Source organism: Euleptes europaea, chromosome 6 (genome assembly GCF_029931775.1).
Source record: "Euleptes europaea isolate rEulEur1 chromosome 6, rEulEur1.hap1, whole genome shotgun sequence".
NCBI classification, from domain to species: Eukaryota; Metazoa; Chordata; class Lepidosauria; order Squamata; family Sphaerodactylidae; genus Euleptes; species Euleptes europaea.
The window spans coordinates 76,011,001-76,030,523 of record NC_079317.1 but is presented as its reverse complement, the minus strand read 5'-3'; the positions used below and the strand labels follow the sequence as shown (position 1 = coordinate 76,030,523).

The following is a 19,523-nucleotide window of genomic DNA, read 5'->3' as shown; positions in this document are numbered from 1 at the left end:
GCTGTCCTGAAAAGACTTTGGCGGAGAACTTTTCCTAGCCCACTCCCAACGTGCCGGGAGGGAGGCGGGGAGCCAGAGAGAGAGAGAGAGAGGCACGTTTTCCCTCCTGGATCGGGCTCCACGGGTCTGGTTGCCAACCTCCCCCCCCTCCCCGTTCATTAAGATCACGTAAGAAGAAGAACCCAAAGGGGGTGAAAAAAACCCACAACGTGTCCGTGTGAGCTAAGAGCGTGTGCGTAAATCTAGAGAAGGGCTTTAAAGAACTCCCCGCCAGCCCCGCTCGCTTTCCGCCCGCCCGCCGCCGACCAAGGTGGTTGGAGAGTCGGGAGGCTTTGCGGATATTGCACGGGGTGGTTATTAGATTCATAAGTCACACCGAAAGTGGTGGGCGATCCACTGAGCCGAGCCGAACTTCTCACATGATGACTTCAAACGAGACACATTACCTCCCGGCATCTGTTGGAGAGACCGGATTTTAAGGCGCTTCGGTCTCCAGGACAGCGGAGAAACAATGGTGAGTACCCGGAGCAGGTATCTTGGGGCGGCGAGGGGGGGGGGCTTTTCCTCCCGGCGCTTTAAAAGAAGGTATTTCTTCCCCCCCCCTTTAAAAAATACCACTTAAAGCTTGGAGAAAAGCTTGAGGCTGTTGCCTGACAACAGTAGTTCAGAGCTCGGGTTTTCCCTTTTCCCCTGCCTCTCTTCTTCTCCCCCCCCCACTCCCCCCACCTCCTTTTCCCGGTAGCACTTTAATTTCCCCCAGCATAATACGAGCCTCGGGGGCCGGATGAAATGCGTGTACGGGCGATTAAAAAAGAAGAAGAAGGAGACAGAAAGAAAGAAAGAAGATTCTCCAACTTTAATTGCGAGGCGCGTTTGATTTATGGCTGCTCGTCGGAAACTTGGAGCGGGGCTGCTGCTCCTATCCAGGGAAGCTCTCCGGATGAGGTGTCGCTTTAGACTTCCACCTTGCGGGGTGATGAAGATTGATGACGGTCCTTGGTGATGGATGATGGTCCTTCTGGTCGTTGCTGATGTTGGAGACGGACCTTTCCCTAACACCTGGTTTGGGGGGGGGGGGTTGGATCGGGATGCTTGGGGGCAGAAAGGGGGAGGAGAGAGTTAGGGGGAGGAGGGGGAGGGTGGGGAGAGGGAGAGACTTGAAAGTCCATCAGCCCTCCTCAAGGCAACGGGCGATCCCCCTGGCTGAGGGAAGGGGTCCCCTCGACATGTGACCGTCGATTTCCAGGGCCCTTTTGGCCAAGCCGTCCTCACGTGACGGCAGCCCGGGGCCAAGAGCGGGATAGGCGCGACCCGTATCGCGTGTCACTTCATTAAAGTCTCAATGCCCCCCTCCCCACCTTTCCTGGAGCGCTGAGAAGGGGAGGGCGAAGGAGGGCTGGGTAGCGAGGGGGGGGCAGTCGATCAGTACCTTGGATAGAGGCAATGGGTCTTGGCTGAGGTGGAGGCGCCCCAGGTCTCCGTCTCCCCTCCGGAGTGATTCCCGCAGCCCTTAAAAGGCAGCTCGCTCAGCCCTGGCCTCAGACGGATAACCATCGGGCTGGGCAGAGGCGGGAGGGAAGGACCGACAGACCCCCCCCCCCCCGACGGACAGACGGGCTCTCCCCTGGCCGTTGTAACTGCGTCCCGGTGGCGGTGGAGAGCCGGGCCGGAGCGACACTGAACCCCTGCAAGCGGGCAGGAGGCGGCCAAGAGCGCCGCCGCGGTCCGGGCATCGACGGGGCGGGCGAACTTCGGGCGATGCGAGCACCCCTCGGCCGGATCTAGCCGCCGCTCGCGGGCCAGCCGGGGCGGAGGTAAGGCGAGAGGGAGGCCCGGCTCGCCCCCTTCTCCTCCCCGGGGTGCGTGTCGTCGGTGCGCGCGTTGCCTTCGCCGTCTTTAGGGAAGGAGGGAGGGGGACTCCGTCGGCTGCCCTTCGCCGAGTTTGGGTGATCTCGGCGGCGGATCAGCGCGCTCCCGGGAGTCGAGGAAAAGGTAGGATGGAGAGGCGCGGAGTTGGGCGAACTCTGGGGTCGGGTCTCCCCCCCCCCTCCAACTGCCTCCTGTTTGTGGGTGCCCTGGGGGAAACACGGGGATCGGTTTGGGGCGCGTGCCTGTCGCGTCCACACGAAAGAGTTAAGTCTCCTGCGGTTGCGAATGACAGGGAGATGGAAGTGATACGTAGGTAGCCCCGGCTCCAGTCACCGCGATGGAGCGAGTAAGGCTCCCGCCGAGCATTAATTTCTTCAATGGTCTCCTCTTTCGGTGTTTACGTGGCTCGTATTCGGGGGCTGCGTTCACGTGTCGCGCTTTGTTCAAACGAATGATCTCCCTTGCTTCCGAGGTGTTTTCGGTTTTTTGTGTGTGTGTGTGTTTAATTGCGGGGTGTTTTTAATCCCCCAAACCTCCAAGCCCCTTGGAAACTCCATCCTTTCCGCTCCAGTCTCCCTGCTTCTGCTCCCCCCCCCTCCTCCCCTTTCCTCTTTCGATCCTTCCTACGTAGAAATGTAGCTAATAATATTTAGTCTCCGGGCTAAAAATAAGCTCTGGAAAGTCAGCAGTTTGGAGCAGCGGGAGCCGCTGCTCGCAGGTAGAGAGGCGCTGTTTTTTGTTGTTGTTTTCTATTATATTTTTGGTGCGGGGTCCCCCCTCCAGGTCCTCCTCGATTCCTACCTTCCCCATCTCATCTCCCATCCCCTCGGAGCACCCTGGCAAGGATCCGGTCCAGTCCCAAAGCCTTGATCCCGGAGCCAATGTGCCTTCCCGCGGGCGCGGAAACCGAGGAGGGGGACCCGCGGAGCCCCCACCACCACCACCACCACCACCGGCGGAGGAGGGAGGCTGGCTGGCGGGCTGGAGGCCACCCCGGCGCGGCTCCCCCCTCCTCGCCCACCCCCGGCTTGGCCGGGCTGAGCGAGCAGGGGAGGCAGGAGGCGTTGCGAAGCGAGGAGGCGGGTAACGGCCGGGGAGGGGGGAGCGCCTGGGGGCCTGCGGGCGGAGCCCGGAGCGGCTCTGCTTCCTCCCCACACGCCGCAGCTGCCGGGATCGGCAAGTAGCCCCCTGCCCTGCCGTGCCCGCTGCCTGGGCCGGTCCCTTCCCCTCCCAGCCACGCTCCTGGAGAGAGGGAGGAGAGGCCACTGATGCACGGGAGGTTTTGCCTTGGATGTGGACGCCCCCTTTCCCCATCTGAATTTTCAAAACACTCTGCATGGGGGGGGGGGCTTCTTTCTTTGCCATTTATACCTGGGAGGTTTTGCCTCGGGTTTGCCCCTGGGGCGCGGGTTCGCCCCCCCCAGGCGCAGCAGCCTTGGGTTCGCCGCTCTGTGGGAGCCCATTCCCCCCCCCACCCGAATCCCCCCAACGCGACAGAGAGCCCCCACCCCCCATGCGGAGTTTTGAGAATTCGGGATGGGGGGAAAGGGGGCGTCTAGAGAGCGGCGCCCCCAAGGCGAAACCTCCCGGCCGTAAATGGCCTTTTGGAGGGGGCGAAATGGGCCTCTAGAGAGGGGCACATCCAAGGCGCAACCTCCCGTGCGTAAAGAGAGGAGGGGGGGGAGGCCTCCTCCTCGCCGGCCCCGCTCTTTGTTCCCGGCTCAACTCCGGCTCTGCAAGGCGAGATCCCTCTCCCCTTCCTCCTCCTCCTCCTCTCTTTCCTGCTTTCCTTCCTTCCTTCCCTCTCTCTCCCCCCCTTCCCCCTCCCGCCCCGTTACCGCCGCCGCTCCTCGGGCCGTGGGAAGCGCCTCCCACGGAGATCGCGATCACGTCGCTCAGGGAAGCGGGGAGACTCCCGAGCAGGCCGGCTCGCCGGGGGAAGGCGGGGGGGGGGAGAGAGAGAGAGGTTTCGCAGCAGGGTGTGGCCGGGCAGGCGAAAGCGAGCGCCTACGCACCGGGCGGGAGGCGGCGGGGGATGGGGCGGGATGCCGGAGGGGAGGCTTGGGCAGCGGCTGCGGGGAGCCGGGAGGACCGGCGCGCCTGCTCAGGATGGGGGGGGGAAGGAGGAGGGAGGAGAAGGAGCCGGAGGGGGGGATTTCTGCTGGGTCTGATGCAATCCCCAACGTGCTGCGAAGGAACTCCGTGGCGGCGGCGGCGGCGGCGGCATCACCAGCGCCTCCCACCTGCCCAGATGGCGCGCCTGGGAAGACGGGGCCGCTGCAAGCTTGAAGCGGAAGGTTCGCGGCGCGCCGGGAGACAGCCAGGGGCGGAGGGGCGGGGAGCGATTAAAGGCGCCGCGCGCGACTTCTCTCTCCCCCCCCCACCACCTTTTACCCTCTTTGACCATTTACGCACGGGAGTTTTTTTTTTAAAAAATATTTTTTATTATTTTTCCAAAATTATTCATCACATAGTTCAACAATGGCATAAACAATAAACGATAAAAAAACAACAACCAATAGGTCACATTGTTAACAAATTTCTATATCCTAAAGAACTGTTGACTTCCCCTACTCCTCCCTTCGTCTTGCGACGAATTAGTAACCTCCTTTGCACAATCTAATCCTCATACTATTGTTAATATTTATTGATCTCTTTGACGTTGATATTTTTTCAAGAGGAAAAAAAAGATTAATAGTTGATAATATCAGATAAAGGAAAGGAAAGGAAGGTTTTGCCTCGGGTTTGCCGCTCTCCGGATGCACCTCCCCCCCCCCCAATCCGAATTCTCCAAACTATGCATTGTTGAGTTTGGAGAATTCGGATGGGGAAAAGGTGCAGCTAGAGAGTGGCAATTCCTACTAATTCGTAGGTTAAATTTAATATTTAGTGCAGACTGTTGAGTTGTGTAAGAGGGAGGTGGGTGGCATGGGACACACACACAAAGATTTTTCCTTAATACCCCTTTTCCCTTCCGTATCCCAAAAAATTAATAAAAAATATTTTTTTAAAAAAAATAGAGAGCGGCAATTCCAAGGCTTTAAAACCTCCTGTGCGTAAATGGCCTTTCTTCTTCTTCTCCCCCTCCGGTTTATAATTCGCGGCTGTAGGAAAAGTAAATATTGTGACGTTGGCGGCTGGCTTGACTGATGGGGCGCGGGAGGCGGGGAGGCGGGGGTGCAGGGGGGGGGAGAAACCCCTCCTCCAGCCTTCCTTGCTGAATCCGCTGCGCTTCCGCTCCTGGGATGCGAACCCGCGCCTCGGTGGCTAAGCTGCCGGTAGTTAGAGCGGTTCCTCAGTGGAACAGGCTTCCTCGGGAGGTGGTAAGCACTGCTTCCCTGGAGGTTTTTAAGCAGAGGCTAGATGGCCATCTGTCAGCAATGCTGATTCTGTGACCTTAGGCAGATGATGAGAGGGAGGGCATCTGGGCCATCTTCTGGTCTCTGGGTGTGTGTGTGGGAAGGGGAAGTTGTTGTGAAATTCCTGCATTGTGCAGGGGGTTGGACTAGATGATCCTGGTGATCCCTTCCAACTCTATGATTCTGTGACTGCGCCAGGGAGGGAGATCTCATCGTTTTCGTGGAGTTCCCCGTTTAGCTGACAGCTGAACCGGGACCATTGCAGGGCTGTGGAGCTCTGAAAAAGGATTCCCCTCCTTCCTCTAACAGGAAACACAAGTTCAGGCGGGGGCGATCTCACTACAGGCCAGGCACGGGGTCTCTAGCGGAGGGCCCTCCCATTCAGCAGGTCCTTTTGGTCTGGAAAGAAATGGGCTTTGTAAACAAGTGGTCCAGAAAAGCAGCTCTGTCGAAAAACAGGGGCCGGGTGAAACTTGGAGAGGGTTATGGCTAGAAGCCATTCAGAGCCGCAGAGCAAAAACCTGGCTCATGAATCGTTGTATTCTCTTTCACTATCATACCCATTGTACAGATGGGAAAGTGAGGCTGCAAGAAAGTGACTTGTCCAAAGCCCCAATCAGCCCTCCTTTTCTAAAAGGGGTGTGTGTAGAATGAGGGGTGCTGATATTTAAACATTCGGGGAGGACTCCTCTGGAAATCTTTAATGCTAATTCAAAACGTATGGAGATTGGAAGTAATGACAGAGATCATTCTGCACATGCTCAGAGGCGTGTTGTCGTCGTTGCTTCACATGTTGCATGGTAGAAATTATCCCGTGTATGTTACGTGGCTTAACTGTCCTAAGCCCCAATATGCTGTGGCCAACCGAAGTGTATCATTGGTTGAGAACATGGTTGTGCATAGATGAGAACAGAGGTTTCTTAGTTACTCTAGTCAAATGCGCTCATTTGTTACTGTGCCATATATGAGAACTTCAAGAAAAATGTGTTGCCTATCTGCTATTAATGACTCTTGTATGCACATTCTGTATTCTGTTGATTTTCTATAGATACAGCATTCACATTCAGCATTATTTTTGTTGCTTTCTGTTAATATCATCAGCCCGTTCTACTCAGCATGAGTGCCAACAGTGAGAAGTAAATTTAAGGCCCGCCTGAGCCTTTTGTCACTTAGGACAAATTCTTGCATTGGGAGCTGAAGGTGCTACAAGGCCTCTCTTCCCTGTCTGAACAATCCCACCACCTGGTTCCTTGGGTCTGTCCGTTCACAGCTCCCCTCAACTTGTCCCACCCCAGTTGCGCCAATGAAAACTCCTCCTCTCAATCAACAATGGAAACTCCAAGCTCAAAGGCAGTATGTCCCTGAATACTAGATACTGGGAAGAAACAACTATGGAAGACACTCAAGCCGTGTATGTAAGCTTCCCAAAGGGATGGGGTGAGTCACCGTTAGAAGCTGAATGCTGGAATCAATGTGAATGAGAGACACTCCCAACTAAAAAGAAAGTAGATGGGATCTGAGCCCCAAACTCCACAAATAATATCCCCCTTCCAGTCATTTGACCAAGTATTTACTGTCATAACATTTGAATCCACCTTTTTCACCAAAGAGCTTTAGGAGAATCTCCCATCCAGACATTGACTAGACCCAGATTTGCTTAGCTTCAAGGGGATCATACCATACCAGCCTATGGTTTGCTTGCATTCATTTCCCCTTCTCCCCCCTCCCTTTGCCTCAACTTCCCATATATGCAAAGTCAAAGGGGGAAGCGAAACCAGGCAGCCTTGCCAAGCAATGTCCAAACAAAACCTCATTAATGTCAAGGATTCACTACCAGTGCCTTAGATGGATTTTTAAAAAGAATTAGGCAAAGTCAAGGAACATCAATTTGTTGACAGTTATTAGCCATGACAACCAAATAAAACTTCCATGTTCAGAGGCATACTGGATGGTTTGGGAGATAAACAATGGGGGGAAGGTAAATCTAGTGCCATGCTCTATTGGTGTAAGCTTCTGTTGGTGTGTACTGAACTAGGCAGGCCTTTGGTTTGACTGTCCCAGCGCACTTAAGTTCTCTTCTTTCTCCAAGGAGCTCAGCCGATATAATTCTCTCCTTCTCTGTGTTGCCCTCTTAACAACCCTGTGAGGTAGGTTAGGCTAAGAGACAATAACTGGCCAAAGGTTACTCACTGAGTGGGTGTGACCTTCATAGGTGTGGGTGGATTTGAACCCATGTTTCCTAGATCCCACACTGTGTCCGCTACACCACTTTCTTCTATTCCAGTACAACAGCTAAGCACTGTGTGATTAAAATATTGTCGAAGGCTTTCACGGTCAGAGTTCATTGGTTCTTGTAGGTTATCCGGGCTGTGTAACCGTGGTCTTGGTCTGTGTGATTACTTCAGTGCTCTCAGATGTACTGGTAACATTTCTTCCACTTCGCACATTCATTTTTCACCTGGACCCCATGCCAATTAATTTCCTGCCTCCACCCCCAATTTATTTTCCCTTCAATTAATTTTCTCAAGAAAGTGAATGTCTAGTCCCCATACATTAGAAAGTTGGCATGCTTTCCCCCGTGAAGAAAGAATAAAGCTACCCAACTTGGGGACACACAAATGGGCAGAGGTTGTCTTACTCATGGGCTTCCCAGAGACATTTGGCTGGAAAGAGTGAGAAGCAGGATGCTGGACTAAATGAGTTCTTGGTCAATTCCGGCAATTCTAATGTTCTTAATAGAAGTCTGTGGGAGATTTACAGTTGTATTTGCTTCGGTGATGATTTCAGTCTAAATCTGTTTGTGAATGAATGCATGAAAAATTCAGTGACTGTAACCTGAAGCAAATATGTGTACAATCCCATTGGACTGAGTGGCACATACACACATTTCTGTACTTTTTGTGGTATCCTGGGGTACATTGGATTAACAACCAGGTTTGATTAGGTTCATAGGTGTGATAATTGGTACCTGCATATTACTTAAGGGCACCTGCAAAAGATCATTCATACTATCTACTGTATATGACTCTTCTCTTCAAATTATAATCCAAATAGTACATTATTACTAAGAGCAACCATGGTGAAAAAAAATTAAAGATTTGTGAAGTGTTAGGTTCTTTTACTCTACATTTAAATTGTACTAACTTTATTTCCCCTGAATTCTAAATTATTCCTTTATTTCTATGTTATCCTTTAATGGAATAGTACCCTTCACAGTTGGGCATAGAATCTGCACAGTATTGTATAATAATCTTCTTCCTGACATTGTTGCTTTTTTTTTTTAGTGCCTTTTACAGAAGAGATGCTCATGTATACAATTTGAATTTACAACAAAGATACTTGAATTGGCCACATATCAATGAGTGAGGCAAGGCTTTCCATGTTTGACTTAAAACTAAGTTGAAGTCATGAAGGTGGCACATTTTATAGCCAAAATGATATCAGATATTTGCATGTACTTGTCCCATCGGCTCCCTTTGAACAGGGATGTCCAGCTTACCATTCTTGGGAGCCACTCTGTTTTCAAGAGCAGTAGCTCTTCTATTTCCTATTTTGTCTACTGAGTAATTGTTCTGGGACCCCTGTGAAGACTGTCCCATTGCTTGGGATGTTGGCTACATGTGTTAGATATAACTATTGCCAGGCATAAACCTGTTCTTTAGCTTGGGCACTAGAAGTAGAATCATAGAATTGGAAGGGACCACCAAAGTCATCTAGTCCAATCCCCTGTACAATGCAGGAAATTCACAACTACCTCCCCCCACACCCCCAGTGACCCCTATTCCATGCCCCGAAGATGGCCATGATGCCCTCCCTCTCATGATCTGCCTAAGGTCACAGAATCAGCATTGCTGACAGATGGCCATCTAGCCTCTGCTTAAAAACCTCCAGGGAAGGAGAGCTTACCACCTCCCGAGGAAGCCTGTTCCACTGAGCAACTGCTCTAATTGTTAGAAAATTGTTCCTAATATCTATGGAAACCTTTTTCATTTAATTGCAACCCGTTGGTTCTGGTCTGACCTTCTGGGGCAACAGAAAACAACTCGGCGCCCTCCTCTATATGACAGCCCTTCAAGTACTTAAAGATGGTTATCATATCCCCTCTCAGTCTTCTCCTCTTCAGGCTAAACAGACCCAGCTCCTTCAACCTTTCCTCATAGGACTTGGTCTCCAGACCCCTCACCATCTTTGTTGCCCTCCTCTGGACGCGTTCCAGCTTGTCTACATCCTCCATAAATTGCAGTGCCCAAAACTGTACACAATATTTTTTTTTGTCATTCACAAACTGACCCCCTCGTCAGTGGTCAGGTTCCATCTAGTATTAAGTACTTCATAGCTATGGTTTAGGCATAGTATTGCATATGTATACTGCACACATGTTATATACAGACTCCAAAAGATAGATACAATTAAAGTATTTCCCTACGTGTGAAACTCCAGGCAACCTTTCTTTCTATAGCTTGATTAAGAATTAGTAGTGTTGCCAGGGAACAGATAAAAGTAGCATCATGGAGCAGATCCTTCTTGAGGGCTTCCAAATGACCATCTGTGTCTTGAAATAAGATATTCAGGATATGACGCTAGTAAAAATGGACTAAACTTGTCTTTGGTATGGAAATATGCTTGCTACAACTAAATATTATCAACAATATAATAATGGAGCTGTATCTTTTATTCTCTTTTTATGTCCCATGGGAAAATATGCTGCTATCCTTCGCAACACTTGACTTATGCCTTCTATGAAAGTTACTTTTTAATAACCATGATCATGTGTAAAGCTTTGGATTGTCATCCTGAAACAATTTATGTTCATGTCATCCTATGGACCTCTCCATAGATCTCCAGACTACAGAGATCTGGTCCCCTGGAGGAAATGGCTGTTTTAGAGGTGGATTCTATGGCATTATACCCCAGCCTTCAGGCTCCAGGAATTTCCTGTCCCAGAGTTAGCAATCCTAAATTTGAGCAGTACAGGAACATTGCTTCAATGCTGTAGGCAGAAATGCAGACAAAATTGTTTAGGTTTGGGCTTCAGTGACAACAGTTTATGAGAAGATCCATTTACCAAATGGTAATTTACCACATTATGCCCTTGAGCAGCCAGTCATTCCCAATATCTTGCCAACTATTGGGAATTTTCACCACACTTCCACATAGGGTTGCCAGGTCTCTCTTCACCACCAGCAGGAGGTTTTTGGGGCAGAGCCCGAGGAGGGCAGAGTTTGGGGAGGGGAGGGACTTCAATGCCATAGAGTCCAATTGCCAAAGCAGCCATTTTCTCCAGGTGAACTGATCTCTATCGGCTGGAGATCAGTTGTAATAGCAGGAGATCGCCAGCTAGTACCTGGAGGTTGGCAACCCTACTTCCACACCCCAAAATCTAGAATTCTGAGAAAGTCAAAGAGTAGAAAAACTTTCCATTACTTTATTGAATATACAACTAGTTTACTGAGTGGTTATGTACGCACCATACTAAATGAAACGCTCCTGGGCACAGGGCCCAGCAGTTCCCACCCACATACTGTAAAATGAAGATTGGATGGATCACATCACTTGATTTCTCAATAGTTGTGTACAGAAATTATTATAAACAGGAGACACTGTGGTTTCCTCCTGGCTGCAAATTGAACTTGGATCCTTTCTAGTTTAACTCTTTAAATGGTACATGTACTTGCTCCAAATCTAAGGCTGATTACTTCTTTCCTTCTACAGCTCATCTCCTTCATGCAGGCTACCTTTTTTCAAGTGCTTGTTATGCTTTTCTGCCTGAATATTTGTTTGTAACTTAAAAAAAATTGTAATCTTTTTGGTTACACATAAGGAGAATATGTTTCACTTTAGCTCACTCTGTGAGAAGATTATACATTTGGGTGAATGTGAGTATGAACATAAGAAAATAAGAAAAGCCATGCTGGATCAGACCAAGGTCCATCAAGTCCAGCAGTCTGTTCACACAGTGGCCAACCAGGGGCCTCCAGGCAGCCCACAAACAAAGACAACTGCAGCAGCATTATCCTGCCTGTGTTCATTTACAGCATGATTCCACAGCTCACCAAATTTTGATCATTTGGATACCCCCTTGATTACTGCCACATAAGCCTGATTCACATAAGTCTGCTCATTACAAGGTCTGCAACATCAGTTGATGATCTGAATGTGTGCACAGGCCTTCCCAGATGGACCATACATTTTGATGCCTTAAACACAATGCTTTTCGACAAAGTTAATACATTCATCATTCTATCCTCAAAGCCCTTTTGGACAATCAAAAAAACTGGACATGAATGTTTGGGGGAAAGGGAATGGAATCACAGTAGTAGGTCCTTCTTGTGACTGATGCTTGGTTAGCAGACTCCAGCCATGTTCACATTTTACAGTAAATGCACATACAATCCCTGTATGGTGACCACTTGAGTTTTTTTAATACACGTGCTGAGTAATTCTCATGTTATGTTCAACACATGTACAGCTGAATGTGTGATACAAATAGGGTTACCAGGTTCCTCTTCGCCACTGGTGGGGCGAAGCCTGAGGAGGGCGGGGTTTGGGGAGGGGAGGGACTTTAATGCCATAGCAGCTATTTTCTCCAAGGGAACTGCTCTCTATCAGCTGGAGATCAGTTGTAATAGCAGGAGATCTCCAGCTAGTACCTGGAGGTTGGCAACTCTAGATACAAAGCCCACATTTATCCAGGTACTGGTCCCTGGTTTCAATTGAAAAGTGAAAGTTTGCTTGGTTCTTTTTTGCAAGCAGATGTACACCCATACATACAGGATGTATGTACATTTGCTATAATATGGGAGCAGGGCTAGTATGAGCAACTGAACATACATGCAAACGGTGTACATTTCTGGTGACCCTGCTTTATGTAGGAACTCTGTGCATATAGAACTAGGTTCATAGAGTTAACATGTGCTTAGGATCTGTTTGCTGTCTATTCAGCACAACTGCTATTGCAATCTTCCTGCCTTCCCCTCTGTAACTATGTTCAGTAACCATACATTTATTGTCTGAAAAGGACCTAAGTGTACATTAGTCAAACGATGAGCATGCAAGCATGAACTAACCCTTAATTAATTGCCGCTGGTTAAATTGGCTCCCCGTTGGGGAGAAAGCCAGATGATAAACGAAGTAAATAAAACTGATCCTACTGAAAAGCTTAAGCGTGGATCAACAAAAAACTGCTTGGATCCATCAAAAGCCCCCACAGTTTTCCGACATTTTTTTTTTGAACAGCTGAACTTCATGCCATATTAGCTCCCACTTCTGAAAGTTTGAAACTCCTCTCTGTTTCAAAGACAGTTTGCCATGTGGTTAGGAGGAATCCCGTTGAAAGCACAAATCTAAAGCCTTCAGTTCGGGGTGAGGGACTGTGGCTGGGGGTGAGGGACTGTGGCTCAGTTTGTAGAGCCTCTGCTTGGCATGCAGAAGGTCCCAGGTTCAATCCCTGGCATCTCCAGTTAAAGGGACTAGGCAAGTAGGTGATGTGAATAGACCTCTGCCTGAGACCCTGGAGAGCTGCTGCTGGTCTGAGTAGGCAATACTGACTTTGATGGACCAAGGCAGCTTCATGTGTTCCATGTGAATCTTGGCCGTTGCAGTGCTGGGTGACAAATGGCCCTGCCTGTGTGAGCGCCTATGCAAATCATCACTTTGTGTTGAAGTCACCATTGAATAATATGCCTGTGTCAATCAGCCCTGCAGCAATCTGATAAATGGGGGGAAAAAGTATACATGCAACAATCCAGTCCACAAACTATTAAGATTAAATCTGTTGATTGGCTTTAATTTATTTCCCACTGTGGGTCATGGCCTTGATATGCAAAAGCAACATCCACGCTACTCTTACTACTGACCCCCAAGGAAACAAACTTAAACCCATGTGGCTCTGTCCATACCACGCACGAGAAACTCCTTCTTAACGTGACAGCATTCCCAGTATTGGACGGTTTCCATTGGATATATCTCTGTATATAAAATATGAGAACGTCTGTCCTCCACCCACAAGCCAGAAAGAAACCTTACTCTGGCTGCTCTGCATAGCTGAAAATATCTCAGAGAAGAAACAAGCATGTTCCCCCTCAGTTCTCTAGCAGATTCTGGAGTCAGAAAAACACAACGGGCAGCATGGAGTTAGCATAACAACTACCCACCCATTTTCATTATTTCACAAATGTGTGATGCATGCTCGTGAGCTGTCATCGTTGGCAGCGCTAGCATTTCCATCTGCTTACATATTGTTTCTATTCTTGGGCTGCAGTCCTTCTAGCTGCTTACTCCAGAGTAGTCCCATTGACGTCATATAGCTGCAATCCACACCCCATTTATTCCAGGACAGCTGAAAGTGGGATATTTGGGAGTAGATGCTTTGTATATCGTCATCCTTAATACGTGCTTAATTAGCACCTTTAAATACTCCTAAGAATGTGTGCGAGGGTGCATGATCCTATTATATCATTAAAGCTGGTCAGTGTCTGGTTGGGTTACCATCTGGAAACCCATGGAAACCTGTGAGCTTCCTGAAGTAACAGTAACATATAAGGTTAAAGGTAAAGGTCCCCTGTGCAAGCACCGGGTCATTCCTAACCCATGGGGTGACGTCACATCCCAATATTTACTAGGCAGACTTTATTTACGGGGTGGTTTGCCAGTGCCTTCCCCAGTCATCTTCCCTTTACCCCCAGCAAGCTGGGTACTCATTTTACCGACCTCAGAAGGATGGAAGGCTGAGTCAACCTTGAGTCGGTACCTGAAACCAATTTCCCTTGGGATCGAACTCAGGTAGTGAGCAGAGCTTGGACTGCAGTACTGCAGCTTACCACTCTGCGCCACAGGGCTCATATAAGGAGCATCTCATTATTATCGTACACCCAACCTGAGCTGGCCACCACCTGTACCTTCAACAAGGAACTGCACACTACCCCAGCTCTCTGACAAATGTATCTGTTTTCAATCACCTGTTTGTCATATACTCACATTACTTGTAAGATATAGCATGAGAAGCAGCCCTACCTATAATAAATAGATACGTATGAGCAATAGGTGCAGGTTATTGAAACACTGAGGATCTCGCAAACACTTATGGTTGAAAATAATGAGACCCTGCTCTATCTTTTCCAACTCAGGGCACATCCCAGTAAAGAATGAGAAGAAAGTTGAGTGCCAAAAGAAATTTGTAGGGTTGCCAGCTCCAGGTTGGGAAATACCTGGAGATTTTTTAGGTGGAGTCTGAGGAGGGGAGGAACTTCAATGCCATAGAGTCCAATTACCAAAGCAGCCATTTTATCCAGGTGAACTGATCCCTGTCTCTTGGAGATCTCCAGCTACTTCCTGGAGGTTGGCAACGCTAGCCATGTTGTATATAAAGGAATGTGTACAAATCTGTGGAATAAAGTGGGGCCTGTGATGGGATTAGGCAAATATCTCAGAGAGTAGGCCTTCAGATACAGCTCAAGAGTTGCCAGTTGCCATTTAGTAATACAAAGAGTTCTTGGAAGTACCATGTCTGTCATCACCACAACAGAGCAATCTTGTCAGTACTGTTTGGGGCTTCTTCTTGATTTATACTTCCAGGCTTTGGCCTATTCACATTCTCAAGGGTCAACACTAGGGTTGCCAAACTCCAGGTGGGGGCTGGAGATCTTCTGCTATTATAACTGATCTCCGGGCGATAGAAATCAGTCCCCCTGTCGAAAATGGCCTCTTTGGCAACTGGATTCTATGGCATTGAAGTCTCTCCCCTCTCTAAACCTTGCCCTTCTCAGTCTCCACCCCCAAAATCTCCAGGTATTTCCCAACCTGGAGCTGGCAACCCTATTCAACACAGATTGGCAGGGGACTTTCTCCACTAAAAGTCCTCTTTGTTGATAACAGGCAAAAGAATTGCTGTAGCTAGTAGAGGGGGATGCTATGATACATATTGTATCATAAATGTGTTGACAAGTACAAACAGCATGTGGCAAATTTTAGCTTTGTACTGCTTCCAGGCTAAGTAGTTTCCTAGTGTGCTGCCCGCATGTTTCAGCTCCTTGCTTAAGAAAATAATCTGGATTCTTTCCTGCTTCTGTTCCCCTAGCCACTTTGAAAACTAGAGAGTGAGTCCGTATAATTTTGCAAACCATTGGTGTGTGGTTGTTCTAGGATACCATTTCTGACCCAAAGCTCGAACTATCGGGGCTTGTCACAGGATCAGCCACTTTGGCCTTCTAAGTGTAGAAATGCTGGCCCTCCTGGTACTAGGTCAATTTTCGTGGCCATTTTTAGGCACTGAGATATTCATGAAATTAATTCGCATTGACTTGTGGTGAACCAATGAGTCATGTGACAATTTACCATATGCTTGGATCTGATTTCCTATGCCAGTGTATAGCTTTGAAATGTGACACAAGCATGGACAATAGCACAAGCAAGACAACATGTGCTTGTGGAATGAAATCCTGGGTGCCAGGAACCACTATATGAACCCTTAGGATGCTTTCTCTCTAGATTTAATTTGTTGTTGTTGTTTTGACAATTATTTTCAACAACTGTATACAGCTTTCAATATCATACAAAAAAGTTAAGAACATGAAGCCTATTAAGCACTATGGAAGGGACTTGATGGCACCTAACATGCACATATCCAGCCCCACTGATTTCAATAGGAGGGTTAAGCTGCCATGATGGTTCAGGGAGAGAGTGGCAGGGGATATCAGAGGCAGGGGATATCAGAGACTCTGCTTCCCCAGCATCTCTGAAGTCATTTGGCTATTGCTTGCCCTGACACAATAGCCCCACACTATCAACAGATAACTGCCACCATGCCTGCCGTTTAAAGATCTTAGGCAGAGTTTAACAGGTCCAACCACTGCTCATTCAGCTAAACAAGTGGCTTGGCTCAACTGAGAGCTGACATATACATAACCCAGTTCTTTTGTGGTGTTTGGGAAGGATGTGATGTCACTTCTGGGTGATGCTCTAGGCTGCTGCTGCTGCCAGTTTCTATGGTCTTTACAACAGAGACTAAGGAAAATTCCTAGAGCATCACTGTGCTGCACTTTAATTCCTCTAGGGTAGAAAATTTGGGTTTGGGGCTGGTAATTCTCTGCCCCAGGTGGGTAAATGGGAAGCCTATGGAAATTGCATATAGCTGCTTGCATGGACAAAGTGTAGAGTAGAAATTTCAGACACACAGGAGAAGGCTAAAGAGTTGAAATATCACAGTAAGCACACACAACCTGACTAAACAGTTTCCTTAGCTAAATAGCTTACATTTCTTCAGAGTTCCTGAGCCATGTCAAGCTGACGAGCCTAAACTGCAAGGGACTCCTCTTCCCTTGCTTGCTCCTGGAAAAGGCAAGCATAAATCTACCTTCAGAGTTTTATCAGTCTTGCTAAAATCACACCTTCTTGCATGGACAGGTACTCTTTTCCCATTCTGGCTGGTGCTAAGCCTATCAGGTGATTCCTTTCTTGGAGAAACCCTATGCTTCTCTCGGAGGCCTTACAATTTTCTGTCCTGTTCCTGCTCTGACTAGAGACATTTCCTGCAGGCCTAGCCTGATACTAGAGCTTAATTAGAAGCCAGCAACCATGGGGACTAAGATGGGACTCGTGACATAAGCCTTTGCTTAAATCTTTCCAGTTGAAATCAATAAATTGCTCATCTTTGCTTGGACTTCGCCCTAACAAATTAATAGTAAAAATAGCCAATGGCAATAGCCAACGACAATAATGCAAAAGCAGAAAAATGCAAATAAGAAAGCCACATCCTGTGGGGGAAAAGTATCCTGTACATGTGTGACCTTTCCAGCACCCAAAGTATTTCCTGTTCAAAATACAAAGTCCAAAAGCACATGCACCTTTTCCCTTCTTGTACAGTCATGGGCAGTTGGAGAGTTTGACTCTCGTTCTGCATTGCACTCAGGACTCAGTTACTCCAGCTGAGTGCTTAACCTATATCCTATGGTGTCCAATTTATTCTGACATTCAAGCAGAATGATTAAGTAACATGGTCATTAAGTTCCAACTTTTTTTGCTAGCATGTCTTCTCAGGTCTTTCCCTCATCATGTAACATGTGGAAAGAATGAATTTTTTACCCTCTCTCTGCCTCAGAACAGGAACAAGAGATTATAAACCACTGGAGCGTGTAAATTGGTCTAGAATCCAGTGGAGACTTTTAAAGACTTAAGTATCATTATAAACAGTAATTGATCATTTCTCAATCATCATTCAAAAAAGCTGATGTGCTTCTTTCTTTCTTTCTTTTCTGCTTGCAATGGAAAGAGAAGACAAGCATGCCATGGCAATTAGACATGTTGCTTGCCTTTTAAATCAGAAGCTATTTACACCTTGAAATTCATGAATAATGCAAGATATACAGGCATGATAACAGATAATTAGATGGACCAGCTAAGAGGAATGTGAAAGAGGGCCTGGAACCCAAGGATTGCATAAGGTGTGTGGGCATTTTGACATCTAAGAAGTGCTATAGATCTGGCACTAACTACCTCAGCCTCATGAAGATAATTAAAAAGAAATGTGGGTGTAAAAAAAAAAAAACCTAGCAAATTATTCCCAGAGATTGGTTCGCTTCTTGCAGCAGTTCAAAACACAATTGGCAGCCGCCAACGTTGGACATGATTGCCCTTTGATGTGGCTGTTATTGACTTTATAAAGGATGCCTGAGTTAAAATGTTGTCTTAAGCTCATTGAATGACAAGTTCCTGTCTAGGATTCTTTCACTGTAATAAATGTCAGCCTGCCTGGTGAAGTTCTGATATTCCGTTGTGTCCGGGAAGATTCAAATAGCAAATTACTCATATATTCCGTTTTATTTGAAGATGTACTTTTTGTTAGTAGACTTGCGTTGAGTTAGAAAATGTACAATGACAGGCAGGTCCTCAGTTTTCTTTTAATTCTATTTCACCTTCTTTCTCTCTCTTTTTTGGGGTGGGAGGGTGGATGGAGATCAGGGTAAAGGAAGGTGGGCTGAAGTGTTACTGAGCAATCCTAAATGGAACTACACCCTTCCAAGTCCACTGAAGTCAATGGATTTAGAATGGCGGAACTCTGTTTAGGATGGCACTTCTAAAGTACTAGATGGGGAATGAAAGGCTTGTGCTTCACTTCACTTATCTGCACTTGATCACATTTGGAGACTGGCAGCTACATGTATGAACTGATTCCACTGAGAAGCATTGCATGTGAGGAGAACAGAGCAAGATGTGAAAGCTTTATATCTGTGATAGATCAGTGACCCATGCTAATCATTATGTGATGATACAGCAATCAACTGAGGAACATTCATGTATGAACCATTCTCTATTGTAAAGTAATCCATTGTTGAGAAATCAATAGGTTTCCAGGTCCCTCTTCACCACGAGTGGGAGGTTTTTGGGGTGGAGCTTGAGGAGGGCGGGGTTTGGGGAGGAACCTCAATGGAGTCCAATTGCCAGAGTGGCCATTTTCTCCAGGGGAATTGATCTCTATCGGCTAGAGATCAGTTGTAATAGCAGGAGATCTCCAGCTAGTACCTGGATGTTATTGCTGTGTCCATATGGAAAAATACCGAAATAATGAACAAATTTAGGGACATGTTAGGTCCGGCACTTTTCAATTGTGACCCGCAGGGGAAGGCTGTTGCCTCCAATTCAGTAAGTATGGTAAAGGTAAAAGGAATTAATCTATGATGTTTGCATTTGATTATAAATGTTTTCATTATTATTTTTTAGGTTGATGCCTTGATAAAGATTATTGAAACTTTACCCAATCCCAGGAAATAAAGTTGGCATGGCATGGCATATGGCACAGCATAGATTGTAAGGGCAAATAATGCTCATGGAAAAATTGGCAGTTACACCAGATTTGGAAAAATTGCAAGGGCATATTATGCCTGTGTATTCAGATATGTAAATCTGTATGTATATGTATGAGATAAGCCATATGGCTGTAAGTTTGTATGAAGTATATAAAATATCCAGTAAAAGCAAACAAGGTTTAGTTTTACATTTTGTTCATTATTTCGGCATTTTTCCATACGGAACACAGCAATAACTATATACCAATTAGCACTGGTTACCAATACTCAGTACCTGGAGGTTGGCAATCCTAGAAATCAAGTAATGTGTATGAATTTGCGAATGGGAACGTAGCCTATGAGGACAAACTTGAGTCACGAAAATAGATTATGTAACGAGTTAATTATTTGTGGGTTGCAGCTTGTGCCTCTTCCTTACTACCAGTGTATGGAATTCTTGTGAAACAAGATTAGTTCTGTCCAGAGTTAAACGACATCTGGTCTTTTTTTGCTACCA

At 47.3% G+C, this 19,523-nt stretch overlaps 1 protein-coding gene across 1 annotated transcript in view; it reads left to right on the top strand.

The window, feature by feature from the left end:
- The first annotated feature begins 359 nt into the window (after positions 1–359).
- The window catches only part of BDNF (brain derived neurotrophic factor), a 79,066-nt gene continuing 59,902 nt past the window's right edge, over positions 360–19,523 (top strand). Inside the window, exon 1 of the mRNA XM_056851666.1 lies at positions 360–514. Coding sequence (XP_056707644.1) covers positions 512–514 — 3 coding nt within the window. The 5' untranslated portion in view covers positions 360–511. The remainder of the gene's footprint in view (positions 515–19,523) is intronic.